The sequence below is a fragment of the Delphinapterus leucas genome, chromosome 19, assembly GCF_059928025.1.
Source record: "Delphinapterus leucas isolate spDelLeu-1000000601 "Yukka" chromosome 19, BTC_Dleu_Yukka2, whole genome shotgun sequence".
Lineage (NCBI taxonomy): Eukaryota > Metazoa > Chordata > Mammalia > Artiodactyla > Monodontidae > Delphinapterus > Delphinapterus leucas.
Genome location: NC_143147.1, coordinates 52,489,261 through 52,507,557, shown reverse-complemented (window position 1 = coordinate 52,507,557; position 18,297 = coordinate 52,489,261). Strand labels below are relative to the sequence as shown.

At 57.9% G+C, this 18,297-nt stretch overlaps 1 protein-coding gene across 1 annotated transcript; it reads left to right on the top strand.

The window, feature by feature from the left end:
* The first annotated feature begins 1,499 nt into the window (after positions 1–1,499).
* Positions 1,500–18,179, top strand: SLC4A1 (solute carrier family 4 member 1 (Diego blood group)). Its single transcript, XM_022565100.2, has 19 exons — positions 1,500–5,184; positions 5,291–5,378; positions 6,372–6,439; positions 7,283–7,463; positions 7,572–7,707; positions 8,156–8,279; positions 8,435–8,519; positions 8,670–8,866; positions 9,368–9,578; positions 9,820–10,026; positions 10,202–10,350; positions 10,465–10,659; positions 11,630–11,803; positions 12,248–12,337; positions 12,835–13,001; positions 13,497–13,750; positions 14,797–14,966; positions 15,064–15,240; positions 15,931–18,179. The coding sequence occupies exons 1-19, from the start codon at positions 5,047–5,049 to the stop codon at positions 16,009–16,011; spliced, it is 2,892 nt and encodes a 963-aa protein (XP_022420808.2). The 5' UTR covers positions 1,500–5,046; the 3' UTR covers positions 16,012–18,179.
* The last annotated feature ends 118 nt before the right edge of the window (positions 18,180–18,297 follow it).

Here is an 18,297-nt window from a genome sequence, read left to right as displayed (position 1 = left end):
GAGCCGGTGCCCATTCATTGGTTATTCTTTTTACTGGGAAGCCACTTTACCTCTCTGTCGTGTTAGTTTCCTCCTCTGTAAAATGGGGAGGCTATAAGGATTAAGTGTGACCACCAGGCGAAGCCCCCAGTGCAGAGCCTTGAACAGACCCTCTGCAAACTGGAGGATTCCAGCTCCGGGTCTGAATGGATGGATGCCCTTTCTCTCTCTGTCGGGGCTCGGCACGTGTGGGCTTGGGGTGAGCCCCAGGAAATGGTTGTGGAATTACTGGATATGCCACCTCTCAGTCCTTGTCTCTGCGTTTCTATTGTTTGAGTCTGAAGCAGGAAATCCCCAAGCTGGCAGCCGCAGGACCGACACTCTCCCTTTACAGATGAGGTCACGGAAGCGCGAAGAAGGGCAAGCACTTGCTGTGCGTCCCGCAGCCAAGCAGGGTCGGAGCCGGGCTAGGACGGTTTCCTTCCTCCACGCAGTGTCCACAAAACCCCCTTTCTGTCCGCTTTCAAACCTCTGTTCACTCGTGCCCATCTGACCTCCTCTTTCAGTCTCTGCCTCTTTAGCAACCCGAGCCCAGGAACCGGTGACCAGCCCCAGTACCCGCCAAGAGCAGAGACTGCCCTGCTGGGGAGTGGCGGTGGGAGCTGAGAATGCCAGCTGCTCAGGCCCCGGGGCCTGAGTCGGCTGCCGACAGAAGAGCCAGTGTGCCCAGGCAATGGGGCTTTGTGAGCTCAGAGCTCCGTGTGGGGACGTTGTTTTTGTTGACCTGAGATTGTTTCAGGTTGACTGAAGGGCTGCGTCTTAGCGCCCAGGCGCCAGCTCTTTGGAGCTGGCTGGGGTCTTGAGGAGAGGATGGAGGGGGTGCCCTAGTCTGGGGCAAGAAAGGGCAGTGGCTGCCTGGGTGCCCCCCCTCCATGAACACCAGTCCCTGAGGGCAAGGCTACAGAGGAAGAGTGAGCGAGTCCCGAGGGACAGCACCAGGACAGGAGGGAGGAGAAAGCAAGCGCCCGTGCATCTTGGGACCTGAGCAGAGGGGCCTGGCCAGAATGAGGAGGGACAGAGGCAGGACAGGGGCATCCAGATGTTGGGACAGACCCGCTGGGAGGCTGGGAGCTCCAGGAACCCAGCCGTCGAATGTTAGTCCACGAAGGAAGACCCAGGAGAATCGTAGGGGACAGGAGGGCCTTGGGAGGCCTTGGAGGCTGGCCATCCGGGGTTGGGTGGGGTGGGCCAGACTCACAGCTGTCCAGATGTGGGTGAGAGATAACTCTGTTTACTGGGCATCCAGCGGGAGCGGGGCAGGGGGTGGACAGGGCTCCCAGGGCCCATGGGGCGGTCAGATTAGGAGGCGGGGGCATGAGTCAGGGGTTTGGGAGCTGCCCCAGGGGCACGGGAGCGAGGACCAAGTGCGGTTAGAGCGGGTGTGAGCTCAGCTGGTCGTAGAGGCCGCCGGCGGCTGCAGGAGTTCGCCGAGGGACCTGGAGGCTCGTGAGCAGGTGAGCAGGGCGGGGAGGGGCTGGGGTGATCCTGAGGTGCCTGTCCTGAGGGTTTCTGCAGGTGCCCAACCTGAATCTGTGCCCGTGGGCATGGATGCTGGACCTGCGAGAGGGGTGCTGGTGGGTGGAATGAGAACGTTACAATGTGTGTTGTTGCCCCTAAGGGCACAGGCCCATTGGCCCCTGCGGCTGGGAAGAGTGGGGCGGCAGGTATTAGGAAGAAAAGGCTGGCACGTGGCAGCAGCCGTGGGTGAGCTGGCTGGGTGAGTGCGTGTGGAGGGGCAAATCTGACTCCCCTCCAGGTGTGGGTCCTTGTCAGGTTCCTATTTACCAGCCCCTGAATCGAACAGGCTTGGGTCTCACCCCGCAGCCTCCTCTTTCCCCCGCGTATGGGCACCCCCAGGCCACCCCGTCTCCCTCCTAAGAGGAGAATTGTCAGCTGACACTGCTTCTCATTTGGAAACACTTCCAGGGAATCTAACCAGGGAGACCTGGCACTGTCCCCATCCCAGGGGGTGTTTGGAAGAAAAGGAGGAGTCCCCCACCACCTGAGGATCTCAAAACACTTAGGTTAATTCCATGGGAATTGAAAGAAAATCAGAGGGGGATGAAGATAGCCAGTCTGTACTTGATCCCTAGTAGCAGTGAGAACGATAGCAAACGTTTACATAGAGCTGTTTTGTGCCAGGCATTAGTCTAAGTGCTTTATATACGTGAACTTACTTAACGCTACAACAGGCCTATGAGGTAGATGGCATTATGATTAGCCCCATGTTACAGATGAGAAAACTGAGGCACAGAGAGGTTGAGTCACTTGCCTAAGGTCACACAGTAAGTGGCAGGGCTGGGATTTGAAGCCAGGCAGCTGGATTGCAGGGTCCATGCTCTTAGTCACTGATACTAAACTAGCTAATAGCTATTTTCTCTTCTGGGAGACAACTCAGGGCAGTGGTTAGAGGTGTAGCTGGAGTCAGATAGGGCAGGGTTTAATCCTGCCTCTGCTACCTACCTGCTAGGGCACCGAAGCAGTAAACCTCTCTGAACCTCAGCTTTCTCATCTGTAAAGCGAGGCTAATGACCTTACCCGCCTCACAGAGTGGTTTGGGGAGAGATAAAATGGCACAGCCATGTATGGTGTCGGGACGATTACACAAAGTTGGTGCTATGCCACCAGGGAGCCGTCCCCGCCTTGTGGTCCACGCCACCCCCACCAGACTCTTCCAGCTGTGCTCTACTTCCGGGGCTCCAGATGCCCTGCTCCCCCTTATCTGCCTGGCCCTGGCTGGCGGGCTGGCCAGCTGTTTGGTGCGCTTCCAGGTGTTTGGTGCCATCAGGGTCCAGGCTCTTATCAGTGTCAGCAGAGCAAGGCCTGCAGCTGGGGGGCGGCTGGGCCTGGTGGCGGCTACAATCTGGGTCATGGGTGCACCCTCTGAGGCCCCAGCAGAGCTCGAGACACCTCTGTTCTCCCCTCTCCTCTCTCACTGAAGTCTCAGAACCCCAGCAGGAAGGCGTCCCATTGTACAGACAGGGTGACTGAGCCCTAGAGAGAGGCGGGGAGCTGCCAGTCAGTGGCAGAGAGGCAGCCTGGATGTCTGGGCTCTCGGGCTCCGAAGGGACCCTCTGACCCTCTCCCCTCTCAAATGGGAAACTGAGACCACAGTTCCAGCCCATAGGGCATTGTTGTGGGGGGGGGGCGTAGCGTATGTTTAGCACCTCAGGCAACAAGGCCAGAGAAGGGAGAAAGAATAAAAATGGGAGAAGAGGAAGGCAGGGGAACCTGGGGAGAAGAGGACACGGACGGACAGGAAAGGGAGAGAAAAAAGGTACATGACCAGACTCCTCAAAGGGCAAGTCCCCTGCAGTAGGAACACCCCATCCTCAGGCTTTGGAAACCGCCCCCCCAAGGCCATCACTTGCCCTACAACCCCCCAAGGCAGGGACCCCTGCGTTTCTCAGTGTAGGTCAGGGGCTCACGCACGCCCCTCTCTCTATCTCTAAGGACCTCAGGGCCAACCATTCCTCAGAATGGCTCTTTCCGTATATACTCCCTGCCCTGTTCCCTCCCACAGCGCCCAGCCCTGTCTCGCATGGTCCTCTCTCTGCATCTTGCCCACCATTCCTGGCACCCGGGCTAGCCCTCCCCACCTCTCAGCCCTGCACATCCCACCGGTGCTTCTGGACCCAGCACCAGTGTCCCCTCCACCAGAGACACTCCGCCTGCAGCCCCACCGCGAGCCCTACTTCCCCCTGCCACAGGCACCCTCAGCACCCAGCATGGTCTGCTCACTGCTTGTGTTTGTCTGGGGCACGTGTTTTCTCCTGAACGCCTTAGCCTGTCACGCGTCCCCAGCTTGCCTCCCCAGTCAGGGTTGCGAGCTTCTGGAGAGTACAGCAGTGTCTTGTTCACCTCAGCTTCCCAGGCTCCATGCCAGGCACAGAGTGGGCACGTTTGTCAACCTGACCCAAATCCCTGCGGCTACAATGCGCTCTGCTGCTGTGGGTAAGGCGGAGGATGTCCCTCCACACCCAGCCTGGGGCCGCGCCAGGGCACCCCTGTGCTCTCCTTGGGCTGGTCCTCACATTCCTGCAGTGGGCATCCTTCCTCTGCACTAGAGACACAACTGAGAAAATGGAGGCGCAGGGCTCCACTGCCTCCTGGCTGGGTCTTAGTCATCCTGGCTCCCCAGCCCCAGAGCCCCAAGCCTGCAAGGGGGAGCCATTCTTACATTCTTTCAACACATATTTATTGAGTGCCTACTATGTGGCAACCACTCTGCTAGGAGTGGGAGATCCAGTGAGGATTGAGACGCGCAGGATCTTAGCACTCATGTGGCTTCCTTTCTAGAGGCGTCCTCAGACCATATATCCACAAATGAATTAAGAAACCAGAAAATGACAGATTGGGTTAGTGACTGTTAGGGTGGTCAAGAAGGGAATCTGAAGAGGTAGCCATATGAGCTGAGATGTGGGAAGGGCTGAAGTGTGGGAGTAGGGGCATCCAGGATGTGGCCAACTACATGTGCAAAGGCCCTGGGGCAGGAAAGGGCTTGGTAAGGAGGCCAATGGAATAGGTGGTGAGAGAGCAAGAGAGAGGGGGTTCAAGATGGAGTAGGGGAGAGAAGCAAGGCCATATCATCCAGGACCTGTGAGCCACTCCTAAGGATACTGCAGCCCCATGCCCAGGAAGAGGCAGCCATTTCTGTGAGAAGAGGGTATTCCGTGGAGACTCTCAGCTAAGCTCCCTGAAGGAGGGACACTACATGTTCTTGGAGTTGGTGATTCCTGGGGATGGGCAGAAAAGGAAGCCAGGTGAGGACTGGTGGATGGTGGAAGGAGTTGGATTGGAAGAACACCCCCCCCATCCTCCCAAACATCCTTATGTTGGTGCCCGCTAAGTTTCCTCTTCCCTGCTCTGTCCTGTCTCTCCGACCCCTGCACACCTGCCCTCAGACCTACAAATCCAACCCCCTACTCACACTTCTTTCCTCTGACCCCATTGTCTCCCGACACCTGGGATCCCCCTTCACTCAAATACAGCCCCCTGTGGGGACGAATGGGAGACCCCAGGCTGCCCTGTGCCTCACTCAGCCTGTGCCTTTCCCCTGCAGGGACCTGCAGTGTGGGTTATGCTGGGGGCTCAGATCACTGCAGACAATTGAACAATCAGGACAGCGCCATGGGGGATTCACAGGTGAGTCTTGGGTGGCATCTGCAGGGCTCCTAACCCTGGACTCCTACCTTCACGGAGGTTTGTGGAGCCTCCTCCACAGCCCAGCCCTGATGGCAACTTCTCACAGGAGAATGAAGATAAGCTGGAGGAGTTTCTAGAGCAGAAGGAATATGAAGACCTTGGATTCCCCACGCTCCAGGTGGAGGAAGCAGAAGGTGAGCCCCATCTCCCTCTCTCCTGCTGGGATGAGCTGCTGAGCCCCATTAGACACAGGTGGGGAACTTGTCCTCCCCTTCTCCCCGCTCCCCACCGGCCCAGCCCCAGGGCCAGTTCTCCCACAATCCTGGCTGATTGAAGGATAAACAGAGTTTTGTTTGAAATGATCACAGGAGGTGACTGGGGGTGGGTGCTGGAGGCAGGACCAGTCATCCATCACTGTGCCCCTTAGATTTGTAAGAGGGCAGCCAGGCCTGTCGGGGACGAGGGCATGAGCCCGCATGCCACCCGTGCCTATCCAATGCCAGCTTCCAGGCCAGGCACTGGGCCTGTTCTGGGAACATTGTTCTGTTTGGGGGTCCAGGAGTCCTGAGAAATGGGGGGGCCGTAGAGACCCTCAGGGCGGAGAAACATCAGGAAACCTTCCTGGGCCTGGCCAAGGTCTCGGTTGGGGAGCCCCGGGAAGGGACCTGTTTACTGTCAACAGGACTTAAGTGCTAGCAATTGGTATTGGAGATAAGAGGCCCCTCTGGGAAATGAGGGCTGGGGGTGCAGGGGCCAATAATATAAGGGCAGACCACACGGGGCACCCAAGCTCCACTTGGAGGCAGCGAGAAGCTACTGGCTGGTGGGATCGTTGAGGCAGGTGGGAAGAAAGAAGGGAATCTGGCCCCAGAAGGTAGCAGGAGAGGGAAGAGAATTGCACTCAGGACTCCCCAATCCCCTTGGAGATGACCCTCCTCGTCACCACTGAGGATGAGCCCCAGGGGTCCTCCACAGCGCTCAGATGGGGAGTGACAGTGCCAGGCTGGGCGGCCAAGAACACGCGTGGGGGGCCACAGCCCACTGAGCAGCAGGGGCAGGGTCCCAGCCAGGGGCAAGGGGAGGGAGAGCGGCATCATCCCTGTGGTGTCCAAGGCTCATGCTGGTGGTGCAGAAAAGTCTTGCGGGAATTGTCTGCGGCCAGCGCTAACCGGCTTCTTGATTTTCAGCTCAGCTCACTGAGCCGACAGCCACAGACTACCACACCGCGTCGCGCCGCCCCCCAGACGTCCTCGAGGTGAGCACCCCAGCCTCCCCCGATTCTCTTTCCTGTGCAGCCCTTGGGATCCATCATTCTACCAGGGGAGGAGAGGAGCAGAGGGATAGCTACAGTTTCAGGATGGGGGAGAGAAGGCATGGGCCTCCTGGGAAATAGGTAAAGGACATCTACCAGTGAGGGGGAGACCTGGGGCCCCCTTCCACTGATGGGGGAGCTCCCTGGACAAAGATAAATGGACAGCTGGAGGTCTGAGCCACCAGGTCCGCTGGCCCGAGCTGGGCTGTCAGTTACTCCCCGGGGAAGCACAGAATTAAATACATGCTCTCCTCAGCCCAGTCCCCCAAGGCCCCCCACGTCCTTGCTGGACTCCAGACGGTCTAGCTGATTAGAAAATCGGGTCTGCCCTCAGCTAGGCCCCTGGGACTGGCCATCTGGCCCCAAGGAACCCCAAGGGCATGCTGAGCCCACACGACAATCTTGGAGGCAGGAGGCTGACCCAGTGACCCCAAAGGCTTCCCTCTTCTTTCCTCTCCTGCTCACTCTAGCAGCCCTTTTGGCCCAGAGTTTCTTCAAATGCCTCTGAAATGGGGTGAGGGGCCTGGTCAGGAGGTTGGGGAACAGAGCCAGAGGTGGGGGACCCCCAGTCATCTCCTCACATGTCACACCTCACTCTACACCCTGAGGACGTAGCTCCTGACGGTGCCTTCTGAGCTCAGGCTCTGCCCTCAGTGCTCCAGGACCCCTGGGCCTCTGATGGACATCTCTCAGAGCCTGCTGAGTGCCCACCGTGCCCTGGGCTTCCAGCCTCCCCATAGCCCTGCCCGGGGCCCGAGGGACTAATTCAGGCCTGTGGGGCTGCAGGTCGTCGTGGAGCTGCGGGAACTGGTGATGGATGAAAAGAACCAGGAGCTACAATGGATGGAGACAGCGCGCTGGGTGCAGCTAGAGGAGAACCTGGGGAAGGGCGGGATCTGGGGCCGCCCACACCTGTCTTACCTCACCTTCTGGAGCCTCTTGGAGCTGCAGAAAGCCTTTGCCAAGGGTGAGTGAGCCCCTCCGTGCCCCTCTGCCTGTGGCCCCTGCATGTGAAGCTGCTAGGGAGGAGGAGGGCCAGGGCCAGCCAGCCCGTTCACCCCTCCTCTGTCTGCAGGTACTGTCCTCCTGGACCTGCCAGAGAAATCCCTGGCCGGGGTGGCCAGCCAGCTGCTGGACAGGTTTATCTTCGAGGGGCAGATCCAGCCTCAGGACCGAGAAAATCTGTTCCGGGTCCTGCTGCTCAAACACAGGTGCCCCTGCCTGCTAGGCCCTGGTTTCCACACCCACAGGGCCCATCTCCCCGGCCCGCCTGCCCCAAGCTCTCCCTGGGGGTCCAGATGGCCCCTCCCGACCAGGCTGGGTCCCACTTTTCTTCCATAATGTCTCCTGCTTCCGGCACCTCTCGAGCGGTAACCATGTCTCCACGCTCAGGGTTGGGGGCCGCTGGTCCCCAGGAGGGCGGACTCTCAAGGTCCCTCTCTCCATCCATTTTTCTGGCTCCACCTAGTCGTTCCAGACAGAGGTCACCCGCTTCCATCCACAGTGTCCTTCAGAGGAGGCTGATCCTCCTTCCGCCCCGGGCCTCTCTAGTCTGGTCACTGGCAAGTCCCATGTCCCTCCCACCACGGGTCTCCACTCTGCTGACAGCCCAGGCTGCACAGCCTACTGAGCCCATGTCCCCTGTGTGTCGTCCTGCAGCCACGCCAGAGATGTGGAGGCCTTGGGGAGTGTGAAGCCTGCAGTCCTGACACGTTCTGGGGACCCTTCACAGCCTCTGCTCCCACAGCATCCCTCGCTGGAGACAGAGGTCTTCTGTGAACAGGTGAGGCTGTACCAGGGGTGTGTGAGGAGAGCCGGAAAGCTCCCAACCTGAACGTGGTTCGAAATGAGAGTGGGTAGGGCAGACGGGTTGGGCTACTCCAGTGTCCAGGGTCCAGAGTGGCCAGAGGACTCCCCTCACCACCCTCCTTCCGACAGGGAGAGGGGAGCGCGGAAGGGCACTCGTCATCTGGAATGCTGGGAAAGAGTCCCCAGGACCGGGAGGCCACCCTGGTGCTGGTGGGTAAGTGGGCAGAGCGTCCATACCTCACCCCTTCACGTCCCCTGCTCCTGCCTCCTGCCCTGGCCCAGCCTGCCTCTCCCTAAGCCTGGACCCCAGCAGCGCGCCCCCCTTGACCTGGCCCGACCACCTCACTTCGTCTGTCCCCAACAGGCTGTGCCAGGTTCCTGGAGCGGCCAGTGCTGGGGTTTGTGCGACTAAAGGAGCCTATGGAGACGGAGCAGAAGCCACAGGAGCCAGAGGGGCCGGCAGTCCCTGTGCGCTTCCTCATTGTGTTGCTGGGACCTGAGGCCCCCAACATTGACTACACCCAGCTGGGCCGGGCTGCTGCCACCCTCATGTCAGAGAGGGTGAGGAGGGGCCGGCGAGGGCTGGGGGAGCCCAGGGGGCTGGCTGGCAGCTGAAGCCTTGTCCCTGGCCCCGGTTACTTTAACTTCACTAGTTTGGCCCATTCAGTCTGATCTAGCTGCTTCCGTCCTGTCTGGCCAGGGGGAGTCCAAGCCCGTGTAGTCTGGCCTAGCCCTGCCTGATCAGGCCTGGTCTAGTCTGGCCCACTCTGCCCTGGTTCTGTCTGGTTAGGTCTGGCCTGGTCCAGCCTGATCTGCTCTCGTTCCACCTGGTCTGCTATAAGCCACCTGGTTCGCTTTAGTTCTTTCTGCTTTCCCGACTCAGGGCCCTATCTGCCTCCCCAAAGCCCTTTCAGAGCAGAAGGTGGAAGGCCAGGGGGGAAGGAAAAGCAGTTCCCAGCAAGCAGGGGCTGGGGGACAGGGGCCCCTAGGCCCTGGCTGTGGCCTCTTGGATCCTTTTGCTGAGCAGGTCCTTGTGGCTCTGACCTTCCTTCCTGCTCCCAGGTGTTCCGCACTGACGCATACTTGGCCCAGAACAAGGAGATGCTGGTGCATTCCTTAGAGGGCTTCCTAGACTGCAGTCTGGTGTTGCCGCCCACGGATGCACCCCCTGAGGATGCCCTGCTCAGTCTGGTGCCCGTGCAGAAAGAGCTGCTGAAAAGACGCTACCTGCCCAGCTCTGCCAAGCCAGAGCCCAGCTTCCTCAAGGGCCTAGGTACCTGCCCCGCCCAGCCCTAGGCTTGCTGAGCCCCCAGACCTCCAGACAGCCCAGCACAGCCCTGTGAGCCCCTACCGCCCCTCTTCCCATTAAATCTCCCATGTCCCCTCTCCCTGTCCTCATGCCTCCCAGTATCCTGGACCACCCCATTCCCATCAGACAATCCCCTTCTCGATTCCCTTTTCCCCACACTTCCCCCTTCCACCCCCCGTGACCGTGGTCCTGCCCTTCACTACAGATTTGAATGGGGGTCTAGAGGACACCCAGGATGACCCTCTGCAGCGGACAGGCAGGCTCTTCGGGGGACTGGTACGTGACATCCGGCGCCGCTACCCCCGCTACTTGAGTGACATCACAGACGCATTGAACCCCCAGGTCCTGTCTGCCATCATCTTCATCTACTTTGCTGCCCTGTCACCCGCCATCACCTTCGGTGGCCTCCTGGGTCAGTGCCTCTGTGTGTCCCACTAGCCCTCACCTCTGACCCTCTGGCCTCAGTATCAGCCCTGACTTTGCCCCGATCTGACACTCTGGACCCCTACATCATCTTGTCCATGAGATACTCTATCGGCCTCTGGAAATGACCTTGACCTTGACCGCACTGTCACTTCCATCCACAGGAGAAAAGACCCATAACCTGATGGGTGTATCGGAACTGCTTATCTCCACCGCGGCGCAGGGCATCCTCTTCTCCCTGCTGGGGGCTCAGCCCCTGCTCGTGGTGGGCTTCTCAGGACCCCTGCTCGTGTTTGAGGAAGCCTTCTTCTCGGTAGCTCTGTTCTGGCCCCACTGTCACCCTGTAACTGGCCCCTGGCCCAACCTGCTTCATGCACGGGGCCTGGGCCCATTTATCTGACCCCAGCTCCCTCTGACCACCCTACAGTTTTGCAAGAGTAACGGCCTGGAGTACATCGTGGGCCGTGTGTGGATTGGCTTCTGGCTCATCCTGCTGGTGGTGCTGGTGGTGGCCTTCGAGGGCAGCTTCCTGGTCCGCTTCATCTCCCGCTACACCCAGGAGATCTTCTCCTTCCTCATCTCCCTCATCTTCATCTATGAGACCTTCTCCAAGCTGGTCACGGTGAGGGCCATGGGAGTGTTAAGAGGCACGTGTGCGTGCATGTGTGTGCACGTGCGTGCATATGTGTGTGTGTGTGTGACTGTGCACAAGCTGTGTGACTGTGGGTGTCATTGCACATGCGTCTGTACGGCATTTATGTGGCCGTGTTTTCACGGTATGTGACTGTGACCACATACATGTTGATGCCTGCTGTCTGTGGGCCGGTATTCTCACCATGGCTGTGCGGAGTGACGGTGCATGAGAGCTCCCCTCTGCCTGCACAGGCCCATGTGTATAACCACATGCAGTAACCAGTGGGCACGTGTGAGACTGAATGTGGGAAACTGCAGGCATGGTGGGGTAGCAGGGGTCCTGGAGACTCTGAAGTCCCCCACTCCTTCTCCTGCAGTTGCCCTTAGGAACTGCAGGGCCTGCAGAGGGCATGCCCCGCCTCCTCAGCTCTGTCACCTTAAACTATGCCTACCTCTGTGTCTGCATTTTACATGGAGGAAGGGTGGATACTGTACATCTACCTGATTCTGTTGGTCGATGGGTCTTTCTCTGGTTTCCAAGTGTCTGGAGCCTAAGTCTTTTTAGGAACCTCCTTGGCACTTGTTTCCTGCCCTCCAGCCTTCTCATGGCTCCCAGGCCCTGGATGCTCGTGTGCGCGTGCACACACACACACACTTTCATTTCCTCCATGGCCTGCCCCGCCCAAGCCTAGCCTGGTCCTCAGTCCTGAAAACCAAGCTGTGGAATCCCATTGCCTCTCTGTTACTATGTCAGTTGAGGAAGAAGAGAGGTAGATGGATGACGCATAGACAGATGGATGGATGAATGGATGATGAATAGAGAGAGAGAGATGCTGAATAGAGAGATGGATGATGGATGGGTGGACAATGGATAGATAGATGATACATGATGCATGTATCATGATGGCTGGAGGATGGCTGGATGGGAGGAAAGAGGATGCCTTGGTTTTCTGCTGCAGATCTTCCAGGACCACCCACTGCTGGAGAACTATGACCACAATGTGACAAGAATACCCAAACCTCAGGCGCCCCTGCCCAACACAGCCCTCCTCTCTCTTGTGCTCATGGCTGGCACCTTCTTGTTCGCCATGATGCTGCGCAAGTTCAAGAACAGCTCCTACTTCCCTGGCAAGGTCAGCACATCCCCCCACCTGTCCTTGCCTACACTGCCCTGTCCCAGTCTACAGCACTCCCCTCAGCTTTCCCAGTGCCATTAGTTCCCCTTCTTACCTTAGATTCCCATTTCCGATTCCAAGCCTCCCTCCCCCCTCATCATGCAGGATTTTACTCTTGAGACAAGCGCATCTCCCTTTCTCGGCATGTCCAGGCTGAGGACCCAGTGGGGAACCAAGGACAGTTCTTGGAAGGGAGTGGAGAAGCTGTGGGGCTGGGGGTGGGGCTGGGCCAGGTGAATAAGAAAGGAGGCAGGTATGTTGAGAAGCAGGACAGGGCATTAGATGTTCCCCCTGGGGAGAGTGGGACCCCCTGGTGAAGACGGGGCAGGGGTGGGGGCAAGTGGCAGGTGAGAGGTGGGAAGCAACTGGGCACTGACCATTGGTCCCTTCACCTGCCCTCAGCTGCGACGAGTCATTGGGGACTTTGGGGTTCCCATCTCTATCCTGATCATGGTCATGGTGGATGCCCTCATCCAGGACACCTACACCCAGGTGACCCTCTCCCCCACCCTTATTTCATTCCCCCAGCATGCGCCCTCCCCCAAACTGCCTCCCCAAACCTGAAACCAGCTAGAACTACCCCTTCCCCAGTCCTGTCTCTCCAAGCAGCCCCATGTTCTTCCCACAGCCCTTCAGGACACCTCTGGCTGAAGAAAGGGCCTGGGTCAGTTTGCCCCCTTTCACTCCTTAATCCAGGGCAGTAGGAAAGAATCCGCTTTGAAGCCAGGTTGATCTGAGTATGAATCTCAGTTTTGCTACCAAATAGCCGTGCAATGCAGAGCCAGCTACATAACTTCCCTGATCCTGTTTCCTCATCTATAAAGTAGGGAATGAGAAAACGTATGTAAAGGGCTTAGTGCAGTGACTGAGTACAAAGTAGATGCTCAATATAAGTAAGTTCCCAAGTGCCCAGGACCCTGGTTCTCCCTGTCCCCACCCTTCCCCGTCCCCCTGCCCCCAGGTGTTCTCACCAGCACCCCCTCCCACAGAAACTCAGTGTACCTAAAGGGCTCACCGTATCCAACACCTCGGCCCGAGGCTGGCTCATCCACCCGCTGGGCTTATATAAGCCATTTCCCATCTGGATGATGTTTGCCTCCGCCCTGCCTGCCCTGCTGGTCTTCATCCTCATCTTCCTTGAGTCCCAGATCACCACGTAAGAGCCAGGGTGGGACTGGGCCTGGGAGGGTCCGAGGCAGAGAAAGGGACAGGCTCCAGGCAGGCAGGGCACCAGGGACCGCATGCTAGTAGGAAGGATGGACGGGAAGGAGGTCCAGGTTTTGTGGGACATGACGTGGTACTATTTAGGGAGCCCTTTTTAATCAAAAGAATATAAAATGAGAACCATAAAATTAGGTGCTAGATCTTGGAAAGGGCCTGTGCCCGTGAGGTTCCCTGAAGCTTATTCTTCTTTAGCTTCAGCGCAGATCTGCCGGTGGGTGTTCTAGGTGATGACGAAAACACTTCTGCTCTTAGAGTCTCGATTTCTCAAGATGGTGCAGGAGGGAGGGGAGAAGGGAAGTCTAAGGGAGACGGGCAAAGAAGGATAAACGAAAGTACAGAGGGACCCAAGCCTAGGGGAGGGAAGAGAGGGTAAAGGGGGTTGGGGAGAAGGAGAGCCCTGCTTACTCCTGACCTTCCACACCCGCAGTCTGATCATCAGCAAACCGGAGCGCAAGGTGGCCAAGGGCTCTGGCTTCCACCTGGACCTGCTGCTGGTCATGGGAATGGGCGGGGTGGCCACCCTCTTTGGGATGCCCTGGCTCAGTGCCACCACTGTGCGCTCTGTCACCCACGCCAATGCCCTTACGGTCACGGGCAAGGCCAGCACCCCGGGGGCTGCAGCCCAGATTCAGGAAGTCAAGGAACAGCGGATCAGCGGGCTCCTGGTCTCTGTGCTCGTGGGTGAGTGAGGATTGGCCACACTTTCCAGCACCCTCAGCCCCTGCCCCTTAGGATCCAGTGCCCCTCCAGCCCTGCCCACCCTGCAGCCAGGTCTCCCCAGACACCCACTGCCCACATCTCCCCAGTGTCAGTTATTCACATGACGGAATTCTGGAGGAAATACCCAAGGCACTGAAATGGGATCTGAGGGGGATGGGGGGGCGCTCCATTACTGGAAGCTTCTCTAGACAAGACCCTGTACTCTGAGCTTCTCCAACAGTGCAGTGAACCGTGGGTTCCAGCCCTGCCCCGCTGCTGACTAGGTATCCCACCTTGTCTCTGGACCTCAAGTTTCCCTCTCTGCACCATTAGAGGGTTCATTAGATGCCTGAGCTCTCTCTAGCTCAGCTGCTCTGTGACTCATACAAAGGGCAGTGCTCCTAGGTGGGGGTGTGAGGTGAAGACAGAGGGTCACTGATCTGAGTTCCAGAGCAGCTGAGAGTCCAGTTGGGCTTGGTGTGGGCAGCGCCACGGGATGCAGAGGCCAGGGAAGTTTCCTAAAGGAGGCGAAGCTGATGCTAGCTGGAGGAGGTCTGGGATTTGGGTAGGTGGAGGGTGATGGAGGCATTCTGGACCGGGGTAAGAGGAAAGGTGGGCTTCTCTGCCCTCTGTGACTCCCTAGGTTAAAGGAGTAGGCTTTGAAGTCAGGCAGGCAAGAGTCTGACTCCCTGCTCTGCCACTTACTAGCTGTGTGGCCTTAGGTTAGTTGCTTCACCTCTCTGAGTCTACTTCCTCATCTGCAAAGTGGGGGTAATATCTATTAAGAGGATCCAGGGAATTCCCTGGTGGTCCAGTGGTTAAGACTTGGTGCTTGCAATGCTGTGGGCCCGGGCTCCATCCCTGGTTGGGGAAATAAGATCCCAGAAGGTTCTTGGCGCGGCCAGAAAAAAAAAAAAGAGGATCCACAAAAAGGGTTCCATATAGTCCCTGTGACATCATTCCCCAGCCTCTGCTTGTGCCGATCCTCTGGGGCAGCTGGGGCTAAGACTGCGTGGATCTCCCCACAGGCCTGTCCATCCTCATGGGGCCCATCCTGTCCCACATCCCCTTGGCTGTGCTGTTTGGCATCTTCCTCTACATGGGGGTCACATCCCTCAGTGGCATCCAGCTTTTTGACCGCATCTTGCTTCTGTTCAAGCCGCGCAAGTACCACCCAGATGTGCCCTACGCCAAGCGGGTACGGGGCCCTCCCGGCTGCCCAGGTCAGGGGCGGGGGTGGGTGGGGAGCTGGGTGCCTGGGCAGGGCAGGCCATGACCCCAGCCTCCGCCCGCAGGTGAGAACCTGGCGAATGCACTTGTTCACGGGCACTCAGATCATCTGCCTGGTAGTGCTGTGGGTGGTGAGAAGCATCAAAACCATCTCGCTGGCCCTGCCATTCATCCTCATCCTCACGGTGCCCCTACGCCACTTCCTGCTGCCACTCATCTTCCAGAACCTGGAGCTCCAGTGTGTGAGTTGCTTCTCCCACCACCCAGCCCGCGCCCCTCCCCCCCATTTCCTATGGCCAGAGGGCACAACTCCAGAGCAGAGGGCAGCAAGGGGACATCAGCGGGGCTCAGCAAATGTGAGAAGTGTGTCTGGGAACTAAGGAAGGCAGAAGAGCATCGTGATTAAGGTCTAGGTTGGGGCCTGCGTCCAAATCCCGGCACTGCCACATCCCAGTGTGTGACCTGGAGCTAGCGGCCTCGTTTCTCTGTACCTCAGGTTTCCTCACCTGTAAAGAGAGGAATAATGACAGGGCTGGTGAGAGGACTGAGAGGCTCACGAGATGCGTTCCACTTGGGTGGTCCCCACCACTGAGCGGCTAGTCCTGTGGTCTTATAAACCATCCAGAGAGTGGCTCTTCCAGTAGAATTCTTCCACGATGTGACACAGGTCACTGTGGCGCTGCCCCGGTGAAGGGGTCTCCTGCCTGCCCTCTGGAAGCCCTCCCCTACCAGGGCACCAGATTCCTGGAGGCTCCCCACCCTGAGGAAACCTCTCATCTAGACCAACCCTAGGAGATGCAGGGACAGGACAAGACTTGTCCAAGGTTCAAAGAGAGACAGGCTCTCCTGACCCCAGAGCTGCCTCAGCGCTGGGGGGAGGGCTCACCTGGGCCCTCAGCCGCTCACCCTATGTCCTTCCTGCCTCTCCGCAGCTGGATGCTGACAATGCCAAGCCGAACTTCGATGAGGAGAACGGTCAGGATGAATACGATGAGGTGGCCATGCCTGTGTGAGGGGAGGGCCCAGGCCCCAGAGCCCCCTCCATCATTCCACTTCCCCACTCTCCCAGGAAAAGCAGAAGTTCATGGGTACCCTATGGACTCCCAGGTCCCTCCTGGGGCAGCAGTCGAGGCCCTGGGGCCACGGGTGGGGGAAGGAAAGGGTGTCTAGGAAACCTTGTATGAAGGGTAGACTGGCTTTTCTGGATAGAAAAGGCCAGTGGGGCCCACAGTAGGGGGATTCGCTGTGCAGTCCCTCCTGTGGCCACACTGCCACCTGGGGGTCCCACCCTGGAAGACTTAGATTCAAGCCCTACCTCCTCATGACACAGACACGGGAAGTAAAGAGGATGGGAGTTGGGTGGGTGGGTGGGGGATTCAAATTCCTGCTTTCTGTGTGACCTTGGGCAAGTCCCTGGATCTCTCCAGCCTCTGCTTCCTCATCTGTAAAATGGGTCTATTGATAATCACACCCACATTACAGGATGGTTTCTGAGGACCAGAGTTAGTGTGAAAAAAGGGCTTCGTAAAATCTGAAAGGACTATTATACAGTAGTCATCCTTCTTCAAGCCTGCCCAAAGTCACATAGCTCCTGAGCCATACAGCTGGGATTTGACCTCTGAGGCCAGAATCCACTTCAGTCACCCACCTTTCCATGCTTAGAGATGCCCCTGCTGGCCCCTCTCTTCCCCCTCTCTGCTCCCACTGGGGACCCTCTTCTCTGGGGCGGAGGAAGGTGTCCTGGTGAGGGCAAGGTGCAGGTGAGGACAAAATCAGGGCTGGGAATCAGGGCTCCTAAGTGCTGCTCCCTCCCCCACGCTCTCATTCATTCACTCATCCATTCATTCCACAAACATTTATCTAAGGCCCTGGGCCCCCGTGGACACAGAGGTGACTGAGACAAGACCTTGCCTTGGGGTTGGGAGTGGGGGGCAGTGTACAGTCCATTCTTGATTTGGATGGGGGGTGGGGGAGGGTGGGAAGATAGGGAGGAGATGGGGAGGGGGAGGGAGGGAGGTTTGTAATTTATACCTTGTGTATCCTCAGAGCTTTCATTGTACTTCAGCTACACACAGGCACACTCGCGCATGCGAGCCCCAATTAGAGACACACCGTCCTCAGCTCCACTTGAACCAAATCTTGGGGAGAACCCAGATTCGACCAATTGGGGTAGGAGACAGTGGGAGCTGCAGAATATGGGCAAAATCTATTTTTTTACAAAAGAAAAATATAAAAAGAGTTGAAAGAACTGGAAGTGGTGAGAGATGGTTGAAACTGAGAATCAGGGTGTGACAGAAAAAAAGGAGGCTGAGAGAGGGCTCTCAGGTACCTCCTGAAGGCTCACAGCTGCTTCCCACCACTTCACTGTCCTAGGCCTCAGTTTCCTCATCTGTAAAATGGGGACGATAATGGTACCTACTTCGTAGGTTTGTTATAAGGATTAAAGGAGACATTTGCCTATAAAGTGATTGCTTAGCACAGCGCCTGGCCTCAGACCCCATCAGAAGAGTTCAATAAAGTTAGCTGCTGGTATTGTTATTCTGACTGGGATGCCCCTGCCCCTTCCTACCCTCTGCTCCTTGAACACTGCCAAGTGGAAAAAGTCACTCACCCTGCTAGCACCCTTCCCCTTGATGCTTGGGAATAGGTTTTACTAATAAATGCATCTGTGGTGGAGTGAGTGCCATGCTGGAATTCCCTTCCCAGGGTCGGGGGTCCAAGGGGTCTGGGCTGGACCAGGTGGAGAAGGAATGTATGGTGTGGAGCTGGTGCAGGGCTGTGGCCCTAGGGGGCAGGAAGGGCCAGGCTGGGGGAGGGGTGTGGCACTAGAGTTGGGGGAGAGGCAGGGCTGGTAGGCCAGAGCCCTAGGGTGGAGAGGGCCAGCACCCAGTGAGGGGGTGGGAGAGCAAGGGAAGACAAGTTTATGCCCCCGACATCCCTCCTCTCCAAAATAAGCAAGACCCATGGAGGTGGGGAGAGGGGCGCCCCCTGCCCCTTGCACAGTGAACCCCACATCCCTTAGGACCAGTTAGCCCCTTAGCCTGGACACATCAGGCTGGGCAGCACCGCTAACAGAAATTGTCAGAGAGAAAATGCGATTTGCCATCAGTCACACAGGAACAGCATCTCTTGACCAGCTTTCCACCAGCCCCCACTGTGATGCCCTTGGAGGCCCTGCCCCCCACTCCCACCCCCAGCCACTTCCAGCAACTCTTGGGGACTGCTGGGCCAGGTGTCACCCACCCCTGGTGAGGAAGGTGTCAGGACATCACCCCTCACCACCCAAACCTTCCAAAGAG

What these genes read in the sequence shown, in the direction of transcription:
- SLC4A1 (XM_022565100.2), top strand. Translation starts at nt 5,047, where the DNA reads ATGGGAGACCCCAGGCTGCCCTGTGCCTCACTCAGCCTGTGCCTTTCC. An exon ending in TTGAGGAAGCCTTCTTCTCG is followed by an intron (nt 10,351 to 10,464) that starts GTAGCTCTGTTC and finishes ACCACCCTACAG; the next exon opens with TTTTGCAAGAGTAACGGCCT. An exon ending in CCTGGTCTCTGTGCTCGTGG is followed by an intron (nt 13,751 to 14,796) that starts GTGAGTGAGGAT and finishes ATCTCCCCACAG; the next exon opens with GCCTGTCCATCCTCATGGGG.